Raw genomic sequence first — 26,524 nt, forward strand, 5'->3', positions numbered from 1 at the left:
TTTTCTCTCACTGCCACCCCTGCTCTTTTTTCTTTTCATGCCAGCTGGGGCTTGGAAGGTTTGGAGGGGCTGGAATCAATTTAGCTTGGGAAGAATTTTCCACGGTTTAACAGCTCCCAGTCAGACCAGGAGAACTAGGTGGCGGAGAACCCAAACATGCTTGCAGGCAAGTCCTGCTGGCGATAGGGAGGCTGTGTGGCCTCCGGTACGATAGGGGGCGCCCCGACTGCGCGACCTTACCCCCGCGGCCGAAGTGGGGCGGGGCCGCGTTTGGCCGTTGGGGAAGGACGGGGGGCGGGCTCGGCTTAAGAGGCGGAGCCGGGGCCAGGCGGCTGGTCGCAGTGTTCCCGTGCTCGGCGGCTGCCGCCACCTCTTTGGCCCGCAAAGAGCCTCTCTAGGGCGCTGTGCGTCTTCCCGGACGCGAGCCCGCTCTCCTGAGTAAGCGTTAGTCAGCCGTGGGTGGAGAGCGGGCCTGGCAGGGTGTGGTCGGGGGATGGGGGAAGTGGTGTCCCTGGGCGGGGGCAGGGGCTCTAGCGGGGGGGCGGTGGAGGTCTCGCGGCGGCCACGCTGGCCGCGGAGCTGGAGTTGCTGCCTTTGGGAGTGCGGGGTTCTTTGCTGGGTGAGGTCTCGCGGCCGCTGGGCTAGGGGCGGGGCTTGAGTTACTGGGTAGAGGTCGGGGTCTCGCGGCTTCAGGGCTGGAGACGGTAGCGGAGGTACGAGATCCTGGTCTCGGTCTCACAGCAGTAGGCTGGGGTCGGTGCTTGGTTCCTGGGGACACGGGTTCCCTGTGGGTGGGGGTCGGGCGCGGTGTCTTGGTTACGCGGTCTGGACTCTGGGGGCCCCTCAACTGCCGCCGCCGTGGGTGCTGTGGAGACCCGGTTGCTTGACGACGCGTTGACGCTTTCTAATGTGGCCGCCACCCACATCTCCCGCGTGTCTTCCCAGCAGCCGGCTCTCTGCTGCTGGGCTAAGCTTCCCGGAGCACCTTTCCTTTACTTGGTGCTGGTTGATGGTTAACGTTTATTGAGTGCTTATGTTCTTGGCGCGGTTCTCAGTGTTTTGTTTTCCAAGTAAAATTTATTTAATCACAGCCCTGTGAAGTCGGTCTTGTTATTTTCCTGTTTTCCTCTGCCTCCGTGAGCTTGGGTCTCTTCTAATTGCCTTCGTTTTAGGATTGTTATCTGGGCTTTTGATCCAGCTTTCAGTAAATGTTAGCATTGAGACTTACTTCTTGAGAGAGGTTGACTCTCAAGATTATAGGATTAAGAAGTTTACCGGGAAGCAAACCAGCAGTTTCCAAACACCTCAGAAAATACTAGAACCTAACAGCAACCAATTTGGGTTTGTAAAAAGCCAATTTTATCCTCAGAGAGGTTCTGTTTTGTATGAAAGAATGGCATGTCATGTTGACAAGCAAGAATGAATCTCACAGAAATCCTTAAGATGGTGCTTTCTTTTCTGCATGTTTCTTCTCACTAGGAGGACACTGTGTGGTGGTTAAATAGCTGCTGAAGTGCTCCCCAGGTATGAAATTTTAGGTCTCCTTCAGTACGGTTGACCTTCTGAAAGGGAGCAGGTGGTTTTAAATAGGATAAATTGGAACGGGATGGTTTAATACAATTTTTCTCAAATGCAGTTTTCAGATAAATGTGATTTATTTATTACAAACTGAGCAGATTGCAGATTATTCTTCTAACATTCTCACTTGTATTTCCATTCTATATTGAGTGGGAGACAGGTTTTTGAGCAAGTATTCTGGAAATTTTGTATAACCCAAAGACCATCTAACTTATGCTGTGGTCCTTAGTCACCATTAATGATGTAAGTTGCTAAAGGACTTAATAGTGTGCTTATATATTTACTTTATCTGTATCCTAACCCTCAACCTTCCTTTCTCCCACAAGTTACTTGTTAGCAACTTTTAGGGGGATTTGTCAAAATTTGTGTGTGCCCATGGAAGCAAGTTGCCCATGTGGATGTCATCTGCTAGGAGAAAAAGATTAAGCACCTTTCATGTGGTGGGGAAATCTCTGAATGGATGGGAAATGAGAAACATTGTCCTGGTTCACCTCATCCCTCGTCTTTCTTCTAAAACTCTTTCACAGGCTCCTCCCTGTGAAAGGACACACATATGTTATCAATTTCTGCTCTTTTGTCCTCAGCCCTGTTCTTCTCTAGGGTCTCTTTTTCAAAGCAGCCGTTTTGAAACGGCTTTAATGATCCTATAGCTTTAATGATCATTTTAAGACCTGCCAAGTCCTCCCTGCCCCATCTTGAACTCTATTCTGAATTCCAGACATACTCAAATTGTTTTCTTCATATTGCTGCTGACTCTCTTATGGGTATCTCCCATCAGTCTGGCCAGATGGAGCCATGTGGCAGGGGGCATTATCTTGTTCAAATTTGAGGGGAGGGTCTGTATCTTACACTTTCCATTCCTCTAGCATCTAGAATAATGTCCTCCTATAGGAGGGAGGTTATTTTCTGTTCCTTATGCTTCCATAGTGGGGAGGAAATTTACACTTCACTCAAGAGGGAAAAGGATGTGAACATTTGCTGCTCTCTGTGATTGAAGAAATTGGGAGAAAGAATTGGGTATACTCAGTTCTGGGTCCTCTGTGTTTTTTAGATTCACCAAGGCTTAGCACAATGAGTGCATGTTCTAGTCTTATATTTCTATCTATATGATAAGTGTAGAGGGTCTAAGTTTAAGGTTTAAATATGTTGGGGTGCCTGGGTGGCTCAGTTGGTTAAGCATCTGGCTTCAGTTCAGGTCATGATCTCACAGTTTGTGAGTTCGAGCCCCACATCAGGCTCTCTTCTGTCAGTGCAGAGACAGCAGAAGTAGCTTGCTCTCTCTCTCTCTCTCAAAAATAAACATTTAAAAAAATTTTTAAAAAAAGGTTTAGAAATGTTGACTTGGATTATGATAATCAAGTATCAGTTACTGGTGATTTAAAATCCAGTGTACTTTGGAGACTTTCTTTAAAAAGATGATTACTGATGTATGTCAAAACTATGAAAATATAATAACAATAAAACAGCTATGATCTATTGATTTTTTTCAGTGCCAGGTGTGGCCACACATTTTATATGCATAATTTTGTTTTTTCTTCATAACAGTTCTGGAGTAGATATGTCTACCCTACAGATGAGGAAAGCAGAAGGGAGGTTAAGGAACATATTGAGTTGATCAGATAGAGTTAATTGGTGAGGGAATTGGGTTTCAAATCCAGGTCTTTCAGTTAAACTGTTTTCTTAAAAACTGTTTATCATCTACATACTATGTATGTAGCTACTGGGGTGGGGGGAAACAACTTGGTAATATCTTAAAAGTTGTGAGTGATTTTACATTGTAGGGTTAAGGAAGATAAAAATCCCCTTAAGATTTCTTCTTTCAGCTGATTTTTCTTATAAGTTAAACTTTATTTTTATTATTTTTTAAATGTTGATTTATTTATTTTGAGAGAGAGCATGTGTGTTCAAGTGCGGTAGGGGAAGAGAGAGAGGAGGGAGAGAGAATCCCAAGTCAGTGCAGAGACAGACTTGGGGCTTGATCCCACAAACTGAGATCATGAGCTGAAACCAAGAGTCAGATGCTTAAATCGAATGAGCCACCCAGGTACCTGTGTAATTTAATTTTTAAATGATAAATAATCTATTTTGTACTTAGGCTGTGCCCATCAACTCAGTCTATGTGATTCACTATAATTCTTGAGTAATTTTGTAGTTGAAATATGTTTATGTAAGTTGTCATGTTGAAGGAGTGAAAAAGAAAAGATGGGCCATGACAGCTGGAAGCTGGGCTGTACTATCTATCACCAAGGCCTTGGTGTTGCTAGGAACTGGCCTGGCACTACTGCTTAGGCTTAGTGTTCTTCCATTGAAGAGAAACAATTGCACAGAACATCAACATTTGACAAAGCTGTTCTGTGTCTGTGATAGATCAAGAGAAAAAAAAAATACCACTCCGTAATCCTGTCCAAATACAGATAAAACATGAATGTTGTCCAAGCCACAAAAGACCAAGCATCCCCTCTCCCAGCTGATAAGTGACTGCTGGCTCTTAACCAGTTACAGCTTTAGATAAGATTTGCTAAGATGTCCAATCATAGAATTACCCTCACTTTCTGACAGGCTTCATTCCTGAGCAAAGCTCTGCTCGCAAATCACCTAAGAGTTGCAAATCCTGTTAGTCTCTTCTAACACCTTTATACTTAGATACTCCAGAGTTCCTCATGGTGGATATCTAGGATGCATCCCTTGATGCAATGAGTAATAATAAACCCAATGAGTTTAACCACAAAAATGTTCCTGGTGGTATTTGGAGGGCATTTGCAGGAGAAAGCTTGCCTTGGCTTTTCAATTTAATTTAAAGATACTGTATTTTAATCAGATAGTGGAACAAAATAAATGATTAAACATATGCAATAAATCTGGTGCTTTAGTTATGTGTTATACACACAACCGTTGTTAAAAAATATTACTATGGTTACATAAAATCAATTCTAGAATTTGTAATGGATGGTAAAATATTATACTAAAGGGAAATTTATGTACTCAAGAGTGATAATTGTTAATAGTATTATGTGGAGACCTTAGATTACTCAGGTTACCTTTGTGTTTTTTTGGATAATGACATTTCTGCTTAAATTTTGTATAAAATTCTGCTTCAAAGTAAATATTATCCCATCATCTTTTATTTCTATTAGACATAAAATATTTAGGGAAATCAGGGGATTTTAAGAAGTGCTTTTTGTTTTTAATTTTTTTTTTTTTCTGAGGGAGGGAGAGAGAGAGAGAGAGTATGAGTGGGGGAGGGAAAGAGAGGGAGAGAGAGAATCCAAAGCAGGCCCTGTGCTGTCAGCAGAGAGCCTGATGTGGAGCTTAAACCCATGAACTATGAGATCATGACCTGAGCTGAAGTGGGATTCTTTTTATTTTTTAATTTTTTAATGTTTATTTTTGAGAGACAGAGACAGCATGAGCGGGGGAGGGGCAGAGAGAGAGGGAGACCTAGAACATGAAGCAGGCTCCAGCCTCCGAGCTGTCAGCACAGAGTCTGATGTGGGGCTCGAACTCATGAGCCATGAGATCATGACCTCAGCTGAAGTTGGGTGCCCAACCAACTGAGCCACCCGGGTGCCCCTGAAGTTGGATTCATAACCGACTGAGTCACCCAGGCACCCCAGAAGTGATCTTTTCTTAAACATGAAAAACACTGTTTGCTGTTGAGCTGTTTTAAATTTTTACTACAAAAAAACTTTTGTCACAATTAGCAAATTAAAAATGGCTTAACTATATAAACTTTTGTTGGTTTGGAATGTATTTTGCTAAAACTATATTTTATAATCAGTGTTCTTTTTGGAAGTAAATAATAGAATGAAGTTCACATTATGTACTACTTTCTACTTTATTGATTCCTTTTCTTCCTTCAAAATGATGATGAAGGAACTCACCCCAAAAGAAAGAGCAGGAAGAAATGACAGCCAGGGACTTAACACAGATACAAGCAAGATGTCTGAACCATAATTTAGAATCTCATAATAAGAATACTAGCTGGGGTTGAAAAAAGCATAGAATCCCTTTCTGCAGAGATAAAAGAAGTAAAATCTAGTCAGGATGAAATTTAAAATGCTATAACTGAGATACAATCTTGAATGGATGCCATGATAGCAATGATGGATGAAGCAGAGCAACTAATCAGTGGTACAGAGAACAAACTTACGGAGAATAATGAAGTGGAAAAAAAAAAAAGAGGGAAACTAAGGCAAAAGCACACAATATGAGAATTAGAGAACTCAGTGACTCATTAAAAAGGAATAACATTCGAATCATAGGGGTCCCAGAAGATGAAGAGAGAGAAAAAGGGGTAGAAGGGTTATGTGAGCAAGTCATTGTAGAAAACTTAACTACTATGGGGAAAGACAGATATCAAAATCCAGGAAGCACAGAGAACTCTCATCAGATTCAACAAAAACTGACCATCAACAAGGCATCATGGTCAAATTCACAAAATACTCAAGCAAGGAAAGAATCATGAAAACAGCAAGGGAAAAAAAGTCCTTAACCTACAAGGGAAGACAATTAGGCTCACAGCAGACTTATCCACAGAAACGTGTTAGGCCAGAATGGAGTGGCAGGATATATTCAATGTGCAGAACTGGAAAAACTGTGCAGCCAAGAATTCTTTCTCCAGCAAGGCTGTCATTCAAAATAGAAAAAGATTCCCAAGCAAAAACTAAAGGAGTTCGTGATGACTATACCAGCCCTGCAAGAAATTTTAAGGGGGGCTCTCTGAAGGGAGAAAAGTTGAAAAATAACAAAATAGACCAAACGCAACAAAGACTAGAAAGGACCGGAGAACACCACCAGAAACTCCCAACTCTACAGGCAACATAATGGCAATAAATTCACATCTTTCAGTACTCTAAATGTCTGGACTAAGTGCTCCAATCAAAAGATATAGGGTAGCAGATAAGAAAACAAGATTCATGTATATGCTGCTCACAAGAGACCCATTTTAGATTTAAAGACACCTGCAGGGTGAAAGAACAGGGATGGAGAAACATCTATCATGCTGATGGCTGCCAAAAGAAAGCCAGAGTAGCCATACTTCTATCAGACAGTCTAGATTTTAAAATAAAGACTAACAAGAGGTGAAGAAGGGCATTATATCATAATTAAGGGGTCTATTCACCAAGAACATCTAACAGTTGTAAATATTTATGCTCTAAATGTAGTAGCACCTAAATACATAAATCAATCACAAACATACAGAAACTCATTGATAATAATACCATAATAGTAGGGGACTTCAATATCCCACTTACAGCAACAGCCAGATCATGTAAGTAGAAAATCAACAAGGAAACAATGGCTTTGAATGACACACTGGACAAGATGGACTTAACAGATACATTGAGAACTTTTCATCCTAAAGCAGCAGAATACACATTGTTCTCGAGTGCACATGGAACATCTCAAGAATAGATCACATACTGGGACACAAATCAGCCCTAAGTAAGTACAAAAAGATCAAGATCATACCATGTGTATTTTTAGACCACAATACTATGAAACTCGAAATCAACCACAAGAAAAAAATTGGAAAGACTGAATACTTGGAGACTAAAGAACATCCTACTAAAGAATGAATGGGCTAATCAAGAAGATAAAGAGGAAATTAAAAGGTACATGGCAGCCAATGAAAATGATAACACCACAGCCCAAAATCTCTGGGATCCAGCAAAGGCAGTCATAAGAGGGAAGTATATAGCAATTGAGGCCTTCCTAAAGAAGGAAGAAAGGTCTCAGATACACAACCTAACCTTACACCTTAAAGAGCTGGAAAAAGAACAGCAAATAAAACCCCAAACCAGTAGAAGACAGGAAATAATAAAGATTAGAGCAGAAATCAATGCTATCAAAACCAAAAAGCCCTAGTAGAACAGATTATTGAAACCGGGAGCTCGTTCTTTGAAATAATTAACAAAATTGACAAACCCCTAGCCAGTTTGATCAAAAAGAAAAAGGAAAGAACTCAAATAAATAAAACCATGAATGAAAGGAGAGATCACAACCAACACTGTAGAACTACAAACAATAATAAGAGAATATTATGTGCACTTATACACCAATAAATTGGGCAGTCTGGAGAAATGGACAAATTCCTAGAAACATATAAAGTACCAAAATTGAACCAAGAAGAAATAGACAATTTGAACAGACCTATAATTGGTAAAGAAATCGAATTAGTAATCAAAAATCTCCCAAAAAACAAGAGTCCAGAGCTGGATGGCTTTCCAGGGAAAGATTTAAACATTTAACATTTGAAGAAGAGTTAACACCTATTCTTTTGAATCTGTTCCAAAAAATAGGTATGGAAGGAAAACTTTCAAACTCATTCTACAAGGCCAGCATTACCTTGATTCCAAAACCAGACAAAGACCCCACTAAAAAGGAGAGCTACAGACCAACTTCCTTGATGAACATGGATGCAAAAATCGTCAACAAGATACTAGCCAGCTGGACCCAACAATATGTTAAAAGAGTTATTCATCATGACCAAGTGGGATTTATACCTTGGATACAGGGCTGGTTCTATATTCACAAAACAATCAATATGATACATCATATCAATAAAAGAAAGGATAAGAACCACGTGATCCTCTCAGTAGATGCAGAGAAAGCATTTGACAAAATACAGCATTCTTGCTTGGTAAAAAGCCTCAGGAAAGTAGGGATAGAAGGATCATATCTCAAGATCGTAAAAGCCATATATGAAAGACCCACTGCTAATATCATTCGATGGGCAAAAACAGCTTTCCCCCTAAGGTCAGGAACACGACAGGGATGTCCACTCTCACCACTGTTATTCAACATAGTATTGGAAGTCTTAGTCTCAGCAGTCAGACAATACAAAGAAATAAGAGGCATCCAAATCAGCCAGGAGGAGGTCAAACTTTCACTATTCGCAGTTGACTATATATATGGAAAACCCAAAAGATTCCACCAAAAAACTGCTAGAAGTGATCCATGAATTCAAAAAAGTTGCAGGATATAAAATCAACGCACAGAAATTGGTTGTATTCCTATACACCAATAATGATGCAATAGAGAGAAATCAAGGAATGATCTCACTTACAATTGCACCAAAACCCATAAAATATATAGGAATAAATCTAACCGAAGAGGTGAAAAGTTGATACACTGAAAACTATAGAAAGGTTATGAAAGAAATTGAAGAAGACACAAAAAAGTGGAAAAATATTCTATGCTCCTGGATAAGAACAAATATTGTTAAAATGTTGCTACTACCCAAGCAATCTACATATTCACTGCAGTACCTATCAAAATAACACCATCCTTCTTCACAGAGCTAGAACAAACAATCCTAAAATATATGGAACCAGAAAAGATACCGAATAGCCGAATCAATCCTGAAAAAGATCAAACCTGGAGGCATCACAATCCTAGACTTCAAGCTGTATTACAAAGCTGTAATCAAGACAGTGGGTACTGGCACAAAAACAAACACTTAGATCAATGGAACAGAATAAAGAACCCAGAAATAGACCCCCAGACGTGTGGCCAACTAATCTTTGACAAAGCAGGAAAGAATATCCAATGGAATAAAGACAGTCTCTTCAAATGGTGCTGGGAAAACATGCAGAAGAATGAACCTGGTCCGCTTTCTTACACCATACACAAAAATACACTTAAAATGAAAGACCTAAACTTAAGACAGGAAGCCATCAAAATCTTCAAGGAGAAAGCAGGCAAACACCTCTTTGACCTTGGTTGCAGCAACTTCTTACCTGACATGTTTCTGGATGCAAGGGAAACAAGCAAAAATGAAGTATTGGGACCTCATCAAAATAAAAAGCTTCTGCACAGTGCAGGAAACAATCAGCAAAACAAAAAGGCAACTGATAGGATGGGAGAAGATATTTGCAAGTGACATGTCAGGTAAAGGGTTAGTATCCAAAATCTATGAAGAACTTCTCAAACTCAACACCCAAAAAACAAATAATCCAGTGAAGAAATGGGCAAAAGACATAAATAGACACTTCTCCAAAGAAGACATCCAGATGGCCAACTGACAAATGAAAAAATGCTCAACATCACTCATCGTCAGGGAAATACAAATCAAAACCACAATGAGATACCACCTCAGGCCTGTCAGAATGGCTAACATTAACAACTCAGGCAACAACAAATGTTGGAGAGGATGTGGAGAAAGAGGATCTCTTTTGCATTGTTGGTGGGAATGCAAACTGGTGAGCCACTCTGGAAAATGTATGGAGGTTCCTCAAAAAATTAAAACTAGAACTACCCTATGACCTAGCAATTGCGCTACTAGGTATTTATCCAAGGGATACAGGTATGCTGTTTTGAAGGGGTACATGTGTCCCAATGTTTATAGCAGAGCTGTTGACAATAGCAAAGTATGGAAAGAGCCCAAATGTCCGTTGATGGATGAATGGATAAAGAGGAAGTGGTGTATATATACAATGGAGTATTATGTGGCAATCAAAAAGAATGAAATCTTGCCTTTTGCAACTCTGTGGATGGAACTAGTGGGTATTATGCTAAGTGAAATTGGAGAAAGTATCATGACTTCACTCATATGAGGACTTTGATACAAAACATAAACATAAGGGAAGGGAAGCAAAAATAATATAAAAACAAGGAAGGGAACACAACTTAAGAGACTCTTGAATACAGAGAACAAACAGGGTTGCTGGAGGGTTGTGGCGGGGGGATTGGTTAAATGGGTAAGGGGCATTAAGGAAGTCATTTGTTGTGATGAACACTGGGTGTTATACTTAGGGGATGGATCACTGGAATCTATTCCTGAAATCATGATTATACCATATGCTAATGAATTTGGATGTAAATTAAAAAATAAAAAAAAAAAGGATGGGTGTTCTTCGTGCTGTTCTTATTTGTAAGTTTTTTCTTAACTTGAAATTACCTGTGAATAGTTGTAAAAAAGCTAAAAAAAGGTGCTTTGACTCTTGGATCAGTGTATGTGTGTGTGAGAGAGAAATGATGGTGGTTGTGTGTATTCAGAATTTTCTGATATATGTCATTGGTTTTTGGGGTGGGTTTGGGAGAGAAGCAGGCAGACATGTTTTGGTCAAGCTTATTTGAATTACTGAATTTGGTAAGTGAAATTGAATATTAAATGTGGGTTAAGCCTCCATTTTGTTAATTAGCCTAAAAATATTGTGGTATGGCTGTGTTCATTTAAGTTTTTTTTCAGTTTGTTTTTTTAGTATCTTCAAAATGGCTGATAATTTGGATGAATTTATTGAAGAGCGTAAAGCCAAACTGGCCAAAGACAAAGCAGAATTGGAAAGTGATCCACCTTACATGGAAATGAAGGTAAACTTAATTTTCTTACAAGATGTTTCACTAAAATTGTCTCTGAAGATTAGTCTTGTGTAAATGTAAAAAATTCTCTTTTATGAGTGAGAATCTTCTGTTTCATACTTTAGTTTGGGTCCTGTCATTCTGAGTCTGAGAGCCTGACTCTGGACAAGATTGCATTGATTTTGAATGCAGTTTTTCTGTTGTGGTGTTTTGTATCTCACAGTTTTCTCTTATTAGGGTTTTACTTGATAATTGCTGTGCTTCATAAAATAAGGAGACTACTTTTAGTACAGGGAACTTTCAGGATATTATAAAAACAAGTTTTCATATTCTACATGAAAAGTATCTTTTAAGTAAATCAGGATCTTAAATTTCTTTTTTTAATTGAGAAGTGAATTTATTATAATAGTTTATTTTGATATCTTTGCTTTTCAAATTAGAAATTTTTTTGAGTGTTCTTGAAAACAGTACTTGAAAAAGCTTTCTTAAAGTTTTCCTAGTTTTGGTGAAATAATGGTTGATCCACTCAGTAAATACTGAGACTGTGCTGGATACTATTTTAAACTCTTCCATAGCACTCATCTGGACAGATGTGCCACCTTCTTTTGTGAGTTCAGTGTACTAATAAGATACAGGATATAGATTAATCTGTCTATCATATAGTGCACTGAAATCATAGTAACCATATATATTGGTATGCCCAAGACAGTCCTGGGTTACCTGTTATCCTGTGTCTCATCTGGTTTAGCATTTATCTTGGGCAAAGGTATGGGCATCTGGTTGAGATGATAAATAACATTGACACTTTAATTATCAGGGAATGTTACTTACATAGCTAACATTTATTGTATGCTATGTGTGGAAGAGGCTTAGTTTTATTGTATTTTATTCTCTTCATTTTAAAAATTCTAGTATAATTAAAATACAGTTTTATATTAGTTTCTGGTGTACAATATAGTGATTTAACAGTTCTGTACATCACTCTGTGCTCATTACTCTAGGTGTACTCTTAATGTTCTTCACCCCCACCCATTTCCCCTTTGGCAACCACCAGTTCTCTATATTTAAGAACCTGTTTTTTTGTTTCTCTTCATTTGTTTTGTTTCTTAAATTCCACATATGAGTGAAATCCTATAGTATTTGTCTTTCTTTGACTTATTTCACTTGGTATAATACCCTCTAGATTCATCTATGTTGTTGCAAATGGTGACAGTTCATTCTTTTTTATGGCTGATACATACACCATTTATACGCCATTGTGTGTATGTATATTTGTATGTGTATATATATCTTTATCTGTTCATCTATGGATAGATGCTTGGGTTGCTTCCATATCTTGCTATTGTAAATAATGCTGCAATAAGTACAAGGGTGCATATATCCTTTTGAATTAATGTTTTCATTTTCTTTGGGTAAATACCCAGTAGTGGAAATATAGGAACCTCCATGCTATTTTCCACAGTGGCTGTACCAGTTTGCATTTCCACCAACAGAACATGAGGGTTCCCTTTTCTCCAGTCTCACCAACGCTTATTTCTTCTGTTTTTGATTGTAGCCATTCTGATAGGTGCAAGGTGTTATCTCACCGTGGTTTTGATTTGCATTTCCCTGATGATTAGTGATACTGAGCATCTTTTTGTGTGTCTGTTGGCCATCTATCTGTATGTCTTTGGAAAAATGTGTATCTAGTCCTTTACCCATTTTTAAATTGAAATTTTTTTTTCTTTTTTGGTGGTGTGGTAGAAGTTCTTTTTATATTTTGGATATTAACCTCTTCTAGGATGTATCATTTGCAATTACCTTCTCCCATTTGGTGGGTGGTCTTTTTGTTTCATTGATGGTTTCCTTTACTGTGCAGAAGCTCATTATTTTGGTGTTGTTTCATTAGTTAAATTTTGCTTTTGTTTCCCTTGCTAAAGGACACATATCTAGAAAAATGATGCTAATGCCAGTGTCAGTGAGCTTACTGCCTGTGTTTTCTTCTAGGGGTTTTATGGTTTCAGGTCTCACATGTAGGTCTTAATCCATTTTGAGTTTATTTTTGTGTGTGGTATAAGAAGACCATCCAGTTTCATTCTTCTACAGGTTACGGACCGGTTTTCCTAACACCATCTGTTGAAGAGTTTGTCTTTTTCCCATTGTGTATTCTTGTCGCTACTGTTGCAGATTAATTGACTGTATATGTGTGAGTTTATTTCTGGGCTCTATTCTGTTCTGTTGATCTGTGTGTTTATTTTTGTACCACTACCATACTGTTTTGATGCTACAGCTTTGTAGTATATGTTGAAATCTGGGATTGTGGTATTTCTAGTTTTCTTCTTTTTGAAGATTACTTTGGCTGCTTTGGGTCTTTTGTGGTTCCATGCAAATTTTAGGATTATTTGTTCTATTTCTGTGAAAAATACTGTTGCTGTTTTGATAGAAATTGCATTAAATCTGTAGATTGCTTTGGGTTGTATGGACATTTTAACAATATTCTTCCAATCAGTGAGCGTGGAATATTTTCCCATTTTTTTTTTGTTGTCCTTAATTTCTTTCATCAGTATTTTATAGTTTTTAGAGTACAGGTCTCTCACCTCCTTGGTTAAGTTTATTCCTGGGTATTTTGTTATTTTTGGTGTTGTTTTTGTAAAGGGGACTGTTTTCTTGATTTTTGCTTCATTATTAGTGTATAGGAATGCAACATATTTCTGTATATTGGTTTTTTTTTTTTTTTTTAATCCTGCAACCTTACAGAATTCATTTATCAGTTTTAGTAGTTTTTTGGTGGAGTCTTTAGGGTTTTCTATATAGAGTATCATGTCATCTGCAAATAGTTTTACTTCCTTACCAATTTGGATGCTTTTGATTTCTTTTACTTATCTGATTGCTGTGGCTAGGACTTCCAGTATTATGTTGAATAAAAGTGGTGAGAATGGACATCCATGTTTTGGTCTTGATATTAGGGGAAAAGCTCTCAAATTTTTCCTGTTAATGACTTTAGCTATGGGTTTTTCACATATGGCCTTCGTTATGTTGAGGTATGTTCCCTCTAAACCTACTTTGGTGAGAGTTTTTAGCATGAATGGATGTTATACTTTGTCAAATGCTTTTTCTGCATGTATTGAAATAATAATGGTTTTAACCTTTCTGTTGTTGATTATTGTGTTGATTGGTGAATGTTGAACCACCCTTGCATCCCAGGAATAAAGCTCACGTGATCTTGGTGAATGATTTTTTTTTAGTGTATTGTTGGATTTCGTATGTTAATATTTTGTTAAGGTCATTTGTATCTATGTTCATCAGAGATAGGGGCTGGTAGTTCCTTTTTTTTTTTTTTTTTTTGGTATGGCCTTTGTCTGACTTTGACATCAGGGTAATACTGGCCTCACAGAATGAATTTGGAAGCTTTTCTCTCTCTTCTATTTTTTAGAGTAGTTTAAGAAGAGTAGGTATTAACTCTTCTTTAAAATGGTAGAATTCACCTGTGAAGCTGTCTGGTCCTGGACTTTTGTTTAGTGGCAGTTTTTTGATTACTGATTCAATTTCATTGATCTGTGTAGATTTTCTCTGTCTTCCTGATTCAGATTGGGAACACTATATGTTTCTGGGAATTTATCCATTTCTTCTAGGTTGTCCAATTTGTAGGCATAGAACTTTTCATATTTTCTTATAATCTTCTGTATTTCTGTGGTGTTATCTATTTCATTTCTGATTTTGTTTATTTGAGCCCCCCCCCCCTTTTTTTTTTTTTTTTTGGTGAGTCTGGCTAAAGGTTTACCATGTTTTGTTGATTTTTACGAAGAGCCACCAGTTCCTGGTCTCATTGATCTGTTGTTTGTTTTGTTTGTTGGTGTGGTTTTTTTTAGTTTCTATTCTGTTTATTTCTACTCTGATCTTTATTATTTCCTCCTTCTACTGGTTTGGGTTTTGTTTGTTCTTTTTCTGTCTCCTTTAGATATAAGGTTAAGTTGTTCTTTTGAGATTGTTCTTGCTTCTTGAGGTAGCTGTGTATTGCTTAAAATCCTTTCTTTTTAGAATAGCTTTTGCTGCATCCCAAAGATTTTGGTCCATTGTGTTTTCATTTTCATTTATCTCCGTGTACTTTTTGATTTTGTCATTGATTTCTTGGGTGACCCATTCATTGTTTAGTAGCACGTTATTTAACCTCCATGTATTTGTGTTCTTTCCAGATTTTTTTCTTGTGGTTGATTTCTAGTTTCAAAGCATTGTGGTTGGAAAAGATGGATGATATGACCTCAGTCTTTTTGAATTTGTTGTCTTATTTTGTTGCCTAATATGTGATCTATTCTGGAGAATGTTCGCTGTGCACTTGAAATGAATGTGTATTCTGCTATTTTAGGATGGAACGTTCTGAATATATCTGTTGATCCATCTGTTTAAATGTGCCTATGAAGCCACTGTTTTCTTGTTGATTTTCTGTCTGGGTGATCTACCTATTGTTGTAAGTTCATGTTAAAGTCCCCTACTGTTAGTAGTATTACTGTCAATACTACTAATAATACTATAATTTTGTTAATAACTGGTTTATGTATTTGGGTCCTCCTATGGTGGGTACAGAAATATTTACAATTGTTATACCTTCTGTTGAATTATTCCCTTTATGATTATGTAGTGTCCTTCTTTGTCTCTTGTTACAGTCTTTGTTTTTCAAAGACTGTTTTGTCCCTTATAAGTATCATTACTCCATCTTTCTTTTTCACTTCTATTTGCATGATAAGTGTTGTTCAGTCCCTTCACTTTCAATCTGCATGGGTCTTTAGGTCTGAAATGAGTCTCTTGTAGGCAGCATATGTTGTGTGCTTTTTTATCCATTTGGTCACCTGTGTCTTTTGAATTAGAATGTTTAGTAGATTTACATTCAAAGTAATTATTGATAGGTATGTACTTGTTGCCATTTTGTTACTTGTGTTATGGTTATTTTTATAGTTCTTTGTTCCTTTTCTTGTTCTCTTTTGTGATTTGACAGCTGTTTTCTTGTGATATGTTTGGATTCCTTTCTCTTTATTTCCTGTGTATCTATTACTGGTTTTGATGTGTGATTACCATTAGGTGTATATATATCTTGCATATATAGCAGTCTATATGAAGTTAATGGTCACTTAAGTTTGGACCCATTATAAAAGCACTAAATTTTTACTTCCCCCTCCCCCATGTTTTAGGTATATGGTGTCATACTTTATATCCTTCTGTTTTGTGAATTCCATGACTGAGTTTTATGGATATATTTGATTTTACTGCTTTTGTATTTTAACCTCCATATTGGTTTTATAAGGATTTATTCTGTCTTACTATGTTTATGTACCTGTGAAATGTTTTCCTTTCCTACTTTCCTTTTTAATTTTTTTAAGTTTATGTATTTATTTTGAGAAAGAGAGTGTGCCTGTGCCAGTGGGAGAGGGGCAGAGAGAGAGAATCCCAAGCCCCATGAGGGGCTCAATCTCATAAACCTGGAGCTCATGACCTGAGCCGAGATCAAGGGTTGGATGCTTAACTGACTGAGCCACCCAGGCACCCCTTAAATTTTTCTCTGAATGTTTATTTATTTATATATTTTATTTATTTATTTCTTTTAAAAAAAAAATTTTTTTTTCAACGTTTATTTATTTTTGGGACAGAGAGAGACAGAGCATGAACGGGGAGGGGCAGAGAGAGAGGGAGACACAGAATCGGAAACAGGCTCCAGGCTCCGAGCCATCAGCCCAGAGCCTGACGCGGGGCTCGAACTCACGGAGTGTGAAATCGTGACCTGGCTGAAGTCGGACGCTTAACCGACTGCGCCACCCAGGCGCCCCTATTTATTTATTTCTAATGTTTGTTTAGTTTTGAGAGTACAAGCCTGGGAGGGGCAGATGGAGAGGGACAGAGGGTCTGAAGCAGGCTCTAAACGAACTGTGTGATCATGACCTGAGCAGATGTCAGAGGCTTAACTGACTGAGCCACCCATGCACCCCTTTTAAATTTTAATTTGAGCACATGCAAGTGTAGGGAGGGACCGAGGGGAAGAGAGAGAATCTCAAGCAGGGTGCATGCTTAGCATGGACCCTGAAGTTGGGCTTGATACCACGACTCTGGGATCATGACCTGAACCCAAATCAAGAGTCAGGCACTCAACCGACACATTCACCCAGGTGCTCCCCTTTCTTACTTTTCCTGCTGTGGTCTTTCCTTTCCACTTTAACATTTCTTATCAGGCTGGCTTAGTGGTAGTGAATTCCTTTAAATTTTGCTTGTCTGGAAAACTCTATCTTTCCTTCCATTCTGAATGATAGCCTTGCTGGATAGAGTATTCTTAGTTGCAGGTTTTTTTCCTTTCAGGAATGAGGCTTGGTCTTAAGAAGTTAAATTTATGATTCACATGAATCTGTGAGATAAATACTGTTGTTATGGTCATTTTCTAAAAGTAAGCTGAGGCATGGGAAAGTTAAGTAATGAGACTAAGGTTATAGAGTTGGTAGAAGTAGGCTTTGATTCCTGACATCCTGACTGTAGGCCTGTTCTCGTAACCATACTAGTTTGCCTTCTTTCCATAAGAGCTGCTGTGGTCAAGGAGTTGTGTCAAGGACTTTACATGTTATTATCTCACTTAATCATAATACCCCTATTAAGTAGGTGGAATATTTTTGTTTTACAAAATAAATGTCAAGAAGGTGAAACCCAAAGGGGTTAAGTAATTCGTCCAGCTATACATAGTGATAGATTCAGAATTGCCATCACCATATGTCCAGCTCCAAAGTCTGTGGTTTTAACCACTGTCCACTTAGGACTATGTTACAGTGTTTGAAAATGGTTATTATATAGCTTTAAATACAGCATTATTATAATTTTTAATATTAAATAGTACATAAATCATGATCTTTAAGTCTTAGTTCAAATATCATGCTCATTGAGGTCTTTTAGTTCCTCCTGCATCATTATGGCTCTTCATACCATGCTCTATTTTTATTTTTCCTTAACCTTTACCAGTTACTCTTTGTATATTACATAGTCTAATGATTTATTATGTCTGTTGTTTGTCCCTTGAATAGTTTGAGCTCCATGATGGCTGAGATTCTCCTATGTTTTTTTCATTCATGTTTCCAGTACCTGGGATACTATGTAGCAGGAACTCAGTGACAATTAGTTGATAAATGAATTCTAAGATTTAATTAGAATTTATCACAGTGTTAATACTTTTGGTTAATTCCTCAAATCTCACACTTAAATTTGTTCATGATGTATTGTATAGTTTTTCAAGTCATTTAATTAGAGTATTGGGATACGTTGTGTATTTTGTGGATTTTCCCATACTTTTGTAAATATTGTGTTTCTTTCAGGGAAAGGCATCAGAGAAGCTTTCTGAAAACAGTAAAATATTAATTTCCATGGCCAAAGAAAACATACCACCAAATAGTCAACAGACCAGGAGTTCCTTAGGTACGTCATTAGGTGTACTAAATTGATTTTAAAGTATTATTAGCATGCTGTTGTGAAAGAGCTTTGTCTTGTCAGAAAAAAAGATTTCTTTAGAATCCCAGTAACTGTTTCCTTTCTGGAACCTTACATATGACTGTACTGTCTACAAATGAAATATAATACATCCTGAGAACCATCTGCCCATTTTAAATTATATTCCCTTATAATTTACAAAATCATAGCAGTAAATATATATATAACATAACTAAAAATTAATTGAAAAACTTGAATGGAATTTGTGTCTGTGTGAGAGGGAAATGTGTTAATTGAATAAAAATGGTGGACTTTTATTTAAAAAATCAAAGGGATTCTTAGAGGATACAAAATGTAATTTGGTGAATGACCATTTTAATTATTGGTTACCCTATTACAATTGGGCAGAAGTTAATATGTTGCAACTATACTAAGTCTTTGATTATGGTTTGTTATGAAAATATTTAGAAATTTTTTATTGAAGTATAAATAACATAGTGTTCTATTAATTTCAGGTATGCAATATATTGATTCAACAATTTTGTACATTACTCACCATGATAAGTATAGTCACCATATGACATTATTGTAGTATTACTGACTATTCCCCATACTGTATTTTTCATCTTTGTGACTTACTTTTGACTGGAAATTTGGATTTTTATCTATTTTACCCACCACCCTCATCCATCTCACCTCTGGCAACCACCAGTTTATTTGCTGTGTTTAAGAGTCTTTTTTTCTTCTGTTTGTTTGTTTTGTTTTTTAGATTCACATGTAAGTGAAATCATATGGTATTTTTCTCTGACTTATTTCACTTAGCACAATACTCTCTAGGTCCATCCATGTTGCAAATGGCAAGATCTTATTTATTTATTTGTTTTTAAATTTTTTTTAACGTTTATATATTTTTGAGAGAGAGAGAGACAGAGTGTGAGTGGGGGAGGGGCAGAAAGGGAGGGAGAAATAGAATCTGAAGCAGGCTCCAGGTTCTGAGCTGTCAGCACAGAGCCCGACGTGGGGCTTGAACCCACAAACTGTGAGATTGTGACCTGAGCTAAAGTCCAGAGCTTAACCCTCTGAGCCACCCAGGTGCCCCACAAGATCTTATTTTTTATGACTGAATAATATTCCATTCCATATATATATAACCGTATCTTCTTTATACATTGATGGACACTGGGTTGCTTCCGTATCTTGTTACTGTAAATAATACTGAAATAAGTTCAGGGGTGATATATCTTTTCAAATTGGTGTTTTTGTTTTGTTTGTTAAATAACCAGTGATGAAATTACTGGATCATATGTTATATTTAGTTTTAATTTTGGGGGTAATCGCCATACTGATTTATACAGTGGTTACACCAGTTTACATTCCCACAAGCAGTTCATGAGCGTTCCTTTTTCTCCACATGCTCACCAATACTTGTTTATTGTGTTTGTTTTGATTGTAGTTATTCTGACAGGTGTAAGGTTTTGATTTGCATTTCCCTGGGTATTAGTGATGTTGATCATCTTTTCATCTGTTAGTCACCTTTATGTCTTCTTTGGAAAAATGTTCATGTCTTCTCATTTTTTAACCAGATTATTTGTTCTTTTAGTGTTGTGTAAGGTCTTTATATATTTCAGAAAGTAAGTCTCTTACTGGGTGAATCATTTATAAATGTCTTCTATTCAGTGGGTTGTCTTGTTTTTTTGATGGTTTCCTTTGCTGTGCGAAAGGTTTTTATTTTAGGGTATTCCCAGTATTTTAATTTTGCTCTTGTTTTTTTGCCTCAGGAAGCATATATAGAAAAATGATGATAAGACCAGTGTCAGAGAGATTGTTGCCTATGTTTTCTTCTAGGACTTTTATGGTTTTAGGTCTCACCTTTAGGTCTTAATCCATTTTGAGTTTATTTTTGTGTATAGTGTAAGAAAGTCATCCACTTTCATTCTTTTGCATTTAGCTGTCCTATATTCCCAACACTATTTATTGAAGAGATTATCTGCTCCCTATTGTATATTTTTGACTCTTTTGTCCTATATCTATATACATATTTTTAAGTATGTATGTACTCAGCACGGAGCCCAGTGTGGGGCTTGAACTCATGACCTTGAGATCAAGACCTGAGCTGAGACCAAGAGTTGGACACTCAACTGACTGAGCAACCCAGGCACCTCTCTTTTGTCATAAATTGACCATTTAAGTGTGGGCTTCCTTCTGGATGCTCTATTCTTTTGCATTTATCTATGTGTCTATTTTTGTACCAGTACCTTACAGCTTTGTAGTATATCTTGAAATCTGGGATTGTGATACCTTCAGCTTTGTTTATCTTTCTCAAGTTTGCTTTGACTCTTCAGGATCATTTATTTTATTTTAAATACAAATGAGTTTATTTTTTCTGTTTCACTGTTTAAGTTCTACTTAATTAACATACAGTGCAATATTCATTTCAGGAATAGAATTCAGTACAACACCCAGTGCTCATCATAACAAGTGTCCTCCTGATAACCATCACCCATCTGGTCCATCCCTCACCCACCTCCCTCCATCAACCCTCAGTTTGTTCTCTATCTTTAAGAGTCTCCTGGGTGACTCAGTTTATTAACTGTCTGACTCTTGATTTCGGCTCACACCATGGTGTCACGTTTAGTGGGTTTGAGCCCCATGTGGGGTTCTGCACTGACAGTGTGGAGCCTGCTTGGGATTCTCTCTCTTTCTGCCTGCCATGCCTCCCCCCCCCGCCCCGCCGAATAAATAGACTTAAAAAAAATTTAAGAAAGAGTCTCTTACGGTTTGTTTCCCTCCCTCCCTTCTTCTCTCTCTCTCTCTCCCCCCCATATATTCATCTGTTTTGTTTCTTAAATTCCACATGAGTGAATTCATATGGTATTTGTCTTTCTCTGACTGACTTAGTTTGCTTATCTTAATATACTCCAGCTCCATCCATCTTGTTACAAATGGCAAAATTTCATTCTTTTTGATGGCTGAGCAATATTCCATTGTGTGTGTCTGTGTGTGTGTGTGTCTGTGTATACATACATCACAACTTCTTCATCTATTTAGCAGTTGATGGACCCTTGGGCTCTTTCCATTGTTTGGCTATTGTTGGTAATACTGCTATAAACATCGGAGTGCATGTACCACTTTGAATCAATATTTTTGTATCCTGTGGGTAAATACCTAGTAGTACACTTGCTGGATTGCAAGGTAGTTCTATTTTTAACCTTATGAGGAACCTCCATACTGTTCTCCAGAGTAGCTGCACCAGTTTGCATTCCCACCAACAGTGCAAGAGGGTTCCCCTTTCTTTACATCCTTGCCAACACCTGTTGTGTCTTGTGTTTGTTTTTTTTCTTTTTAAATGTTTATTTAGTTTAGAGAGTGAGCGAGCAAGCAGGGGAGGTGCAGAGAGAGAGAGGGAGACAGAGGATCTCAGGCAAGCTCTGCGATGTCAACACAGAGCCCCACGTGGGGCCTGAACTCATGAACTGACATCATGACCTGAGTGCCAAAATCAAGAATTGGTCACTTAACTGACTGAGCCACCCAGGTACCCCTTGTGTTGTTAATTTTAGCCATTCTGACAGGTATGAGATGGCATTTTATAATGGTTTTGATTTGTATTTCATGTTCAAGGTCTTTCTAAATTTAAGTACTGTATTATATTTTGGTTAAACTTGTTTATCTCCAAGGACCTCAATTTCCTTATCTTTAATATAAAAATGTTGGGTTGTCTTCTCACCCTAAAGTTTTATGAAGTGAAATTTTGATTATTGCAAAAAATAATTTTTTAAGCTTAATAGTAGATTTTCTTATACAGTAAGGTTAGACAGAATCACTGTGGCATTCTGGGTTACAACTTCCTTTGGATTGTACCTTTCCTGTCTTTGTGACCTGGCACAGGTTATTTAAGCTCTCTCTTGCCTTATCTTAGTAATTGGCATCTATTTTAAAAAGTTATTGTGGCAGGAAAAGCTGATTGGCACATAAGTGGTGCATGATAAACATTTACTTTGTGATCTCCTATTTTTTTAAGTGTAGGTTTTGAGAATTATATTAAGAATTGAAGAGTTATTTTTTATTACATGCACAAATGACTGAGAGTTCGGAGCACCTGGGTGGCTCAGTTGGTTGAGCGTCGGACTTCAGCTCAGGTCATGCTGTCACAGTTTGTGGGTTTGAGCCCCGCATCAGGCTCTGTGGTGACCGCTTGCTCAGACCCTGGAGCCTGCTACAGATTCTGTGTCTTCTTCTGTCTCTGCCCCTCCCCTGCTCACGCTTTGTCTCACTCTGTTTCTCAAAAATAAATGTAAAAATAAAAATAAAAAAATAAAAAAACAAATGATTGAGACTTTAAAGTCTAATTTCAAGGGGCACCTGGGTGGTTCAATTGGTTAAGCATTCGGCTCTTGCTTTTGGCTCAGGTCATGATCTCGAGGTTCATGAGATCGAGCCCCTTGGTGGGCTTGGGTTCAGGCTCGGGCTCGAACTAGGCTTTGGTGCTGACAGCGTGGAGCCTGCTTGGGATGCTCTCTCACCCTCTCTGCCCCTCTCTAGCTGACGTTCTCTCTCAAACTTAAAATAGGAAAATAAAAAGGTCTAGTTTCAAGACCATAACTTCTGCCTATTCCTTAATTGATATTCCTTAGGCCTGTGTCCTATGCCTTCTTTTCATTTCATATACTCTCTGACTGACCTCATCCACTCAAAGATTTTACATGCTATCAGTCTGTTCATAACTGATAAGTCTGTATTCCAATCCTGATTTTTTTTTTTCAACGTTTTTTAATTTATTTTTGGGACAGAGAGAGACAGAGCATGAACGGGGGAGGGATAGAGAGAGAGGGAGACACAGAATCGGAAACAGGCTCCAGGCTCTGAGCCATCAGCCCAGAGCCCGACGCGGGGCTCGAACTCACGGACCGCGAGATTGTGACCTGGCTGAAGTCGGATGCTTAACCGACTGCGCCACCCAGGCGCCCCAATCCTGATTTTTTAAAATTGAACTCCAGACCCATATATCTAATTTCCTATTGGATATCTGTACTTGGATGTCATGGCCTCACAAGTAACATGTGCAAAATTACCTTGATTCTTCTCAAACTTTCTGGTACTCCAGTGAGATAGCTGGCTACCTCGTCATCCTTGACTTCTGTGTTCCCTTTGCCTCCCACAGCAAGTAATTACACAAGTCTGGTTGATTCTACTACCTAAATTTAAAAATAAATTTACCTTTCTCTAATCCCATAAACATTGTTTTATGTGGGCTTACGTTGTCTCTCATCAGATTTTTTTCTAGTGTTCTTTTTGGTTTCTGGTCTAACCTCCCCAGCCCCCCAACTAAGTCTCTGCACTGCCCTTTAATGTCCCTTCAAAAAACAACTAGAATCATGTTAGTCTTTGCTTCAAACCCTTAATGTATTCTTGTTTCCTGTATAATTTTATCCTTTTATTCTTTTTCCCAGATTGTGTGGCTCTTCATGCTTTGTGTTTCTGTCACATTGGTTTTCCCCATAAAGTGTAATTTTGAACTTATTCAGCTCTCATGTATTGCAGTGGTATGCCAGCTTGCCTGCCATTGTATATTTGCTACTTAGCACAGTGCCTGGCACTTCAGTGTTTAAGGAAAATATTTTTAAAAAATGTTTATTTATTTTGAGAGAGAGAGAACGTGTGCAAACATGAGCTGGGGAGGGGCAGAGAGAGAGAGAGAGAGAGAGAGAGAAGGGGGGAGAGAGAGAATCCCAAGCAGGCTCTGTGCTGTCAGTGCCTAGGCTAAGCCTGAGTCCAGTGCGGGGCTTGATCTCATGAACCATGAGATCGTGACCTGAGACTAAACCAAGAGTGGAAGCTTAATCAACTGAGCCACCTAGGCACCCCTTAAGATATTTTGAATAAATGAAAGTCCCCATTGCAAAAATAAACTATTCTGTTGGGTATGTAGAATTGAATTTTCATGGAATGTTTCTTTTGTTGCCAACTGAAACAATTATTATTTATTTATTTAAAAAAATTTTTTTAATGTTTATTTCTGAGACAGAGCATGAGTGGGGGAGGGGCAGAGAGAGAGGGAGACACAGAATCAGAAGCAGGCTCCAGGCTCTGAGCTGTCAGCACAGAGCCCGACACGGGGCTCGAACTCACAAACCATGAGATCATGACCTGAGCTGAAGTCGGTCGCTCAACTGACTGAGCCACCCATGCGCCCCTGAAACAATTATTTTGATGCACATTGAATCTTATTAAAGAATAATATATAATTTGACTAATTTTCTAGCTTATCAGCATTCAGTTACTGACTTCTTGCTTGAATAATTTTGGTCTTAAAAATTAGACCAAATGCACGTGAAAAGATGTTCAACATCACTAGTCGTTAGGGAAATGCAAATTAAAATACAAAGAGATCATGTCATGCTTGTTACGTTGGCCGTCATCAAAAAGACAGAAATAAAAGGGGGCACATGGGTGGCTCAGTTGGTTAAGTGTCTGAATCTTGATTTTGGCTCAGGTCGTGATCTCATGGTTTGTAGGATCGAGCCCTGTGGTGGGCTCTATGCTTGGGATTTTTTTCTCTCCCTCTCTCTCTGCCCCTTCCCTGCATGCATGCACTCTCTCTTTCTCAAAATAAAGAAATAAACTTAAGAAAATGATTTAAAAAAAAAAAAGACTGAGTTAACAAATGCTGGCATGGAACCCTTGCACACTGTTGGTGGGTTGAAGACATTATGCTCAGTGAAATAAGTCAGAGAAAGAAAAGATAATGTATGATCTCACATGTGGAATCTAAACAGAAAACAAAACCAAACTCAGAAAAAAAGATCAGACATGTGGTTTCCAGAGGTGAAGAAGGGTGGAGGTAGGATAGATTGTTGGAAGGTGGTCAAAAGGTACTTATAACGGTCAAAAGGTACTTTTTTTTTTTTTTTTTTTAATTTTTTTTTCAACGTTTATTTATTTTTGGGACAGAGAGAGACAGAGCATGAACGGGGGAGGGGCAGAGAGAGAGGGAGACACAGAATCGGAAACAGGCTCCAGGCTCTGAGCCATCAGCCCAGAGCCTGACGCGGGGCTCGAACTCACGGACCGTGAGATCGTGACCTGGCTGAAGTCGGACGCTTAACCGACTGCGCCACCCAGGCGCCCCCAAAAGGTACTTATAATGTATATAAGTACTAGGGAAATAATGTACAACATGATGATTTTAGCTAATATTGCTCTGTAATCTATAGGAAATATGTTGAAAGTAAGTCCTAAGAGTTCTCATCAAAAGGAATAAGCTTTTCTTTTTTTCTTGCCTTTTCATTTTATCTATACACGCAGATGGATGTTAGCAGAACCTATTGTGGTAATTATTCTATAATATATATAAATCAAATAATCAAGCTATATGCCTTAAACTTCCACAGTGATATATGTCAATTATTTTTCAATAAAACTGGAAAGAACACCAAATACGTAGTTTTTCACAGTGGGAAAATGGAAAATAATTTGGCAATGGAGAGTTTTCTCACATGGTCTCAGATAGGACTTGTAACACAAACTGGTCTAAAAAAGGTCATATTTAGAAATTACATATTCAGTGAAATATATTTGACACCATACTTTGAATAAGTAATTAAGCATAGTAGTTATCAGTAATATACTGGCAATATTCGTTCTAGCCAGTGAAAATCTACTGATAGCTCATAGTACAGCTATCATAAGCATTTTCTGATTTTTTGTAAATTCATTTGTGTTAGTGGTAATATTTATGGGTAATGCTTATCCACGTGGCTCATTCTTGCATTCCCATTGTATATCTCTCACAAAAGTATTTGAGAGGCATTACAGTGACTTCTAACACCAGCTACCCAGAGTTGGACCAAACTTCACAGATTAAGGGCACAGCCCTCCACAAGACTTCTCTTATTTTAGACATCAGCTGCTAGTATTGGGGTCCTCAAGCCATCCTCTATTCTGGCTATAAATATGGGGTTTCCATTACACTGTCAAATGTGATAAATCACTAAAATGACTTACAGAACTCAGGAAAGTGCTATACTTGATGATTACAGTTGTATTGTAGCATAATGCTACAAATCAGAACCAGCCAAAGGGGGCAATGTGTAGCATGTGGTCTGGGAGGCTCCAAATGTAGCTTTTACCAGTCTCAGGGATTGTATCACCCCCCTGGCACATCACTACTGTTGTGCCACTCTCACCTGAGTTTCAGTGTCCGGAGTTTTTATTG

The 26,524-nt window shown here is 38.1% G+C and overlaps 1 protein-coding gene across 10 annotated transcripts in view; it reads left to right on the forward strand.

Annotated features, from left to right (window-relative positions):
• Window positions 1-270: 270 nt before the first annotated feature.
• The window catches only part of CSPP1 (centrosome and spindle pole associated protein 1), a 159,660-nt gene continuing 133,406 nt past the window's right edge, over window positions 271-26,524 (forward strand). For 7 of the 10 annotated variants that reach the window (XR_006300655.1, XM_043602225.1, XM_043602229.1 and 4 more), the window contains exons 1-3: window positions 276-438; window positions 10,772-10,893; window positions 18,198-18,297. Coding sequence is in view for 8 of the 10 variants with exons in the window: in XM_043602225.1 (XP_043458160.1) it covers window positions 10,795-10,893; window positions 18,198-18,297 (199 nt within the window). In the remaining 2 variants the exon portion in view is untranslated. Of the gene's footprint in view, window positions 439-10,771; window positions 10,894-18,197; window positions 18,298-26,524 lie in introns of those variants that run through there. The other 3 variants (XR_006300656.1, XM_043602232.1, XM_043602228.1) reach the window with 3 other exon arrangements.

The sequence above is a fragment of the Prionailurus bengalensis genome, chromosome F2, assembly GCF_016509475.1.
Source record: "Prionailurus bengalensis isolate Pbe53 chromosome F2, Fcat_Pben_1.1_paternal_pri, whole genome shotgun sequence".
Classification (NCBI taxonomy): domain Eukaryota; kingdom Metazoa; phylum Chordata; class Mammalia; order Carnivora; family Felidae; genus Prionailurus; species Prionailurus bengalensis.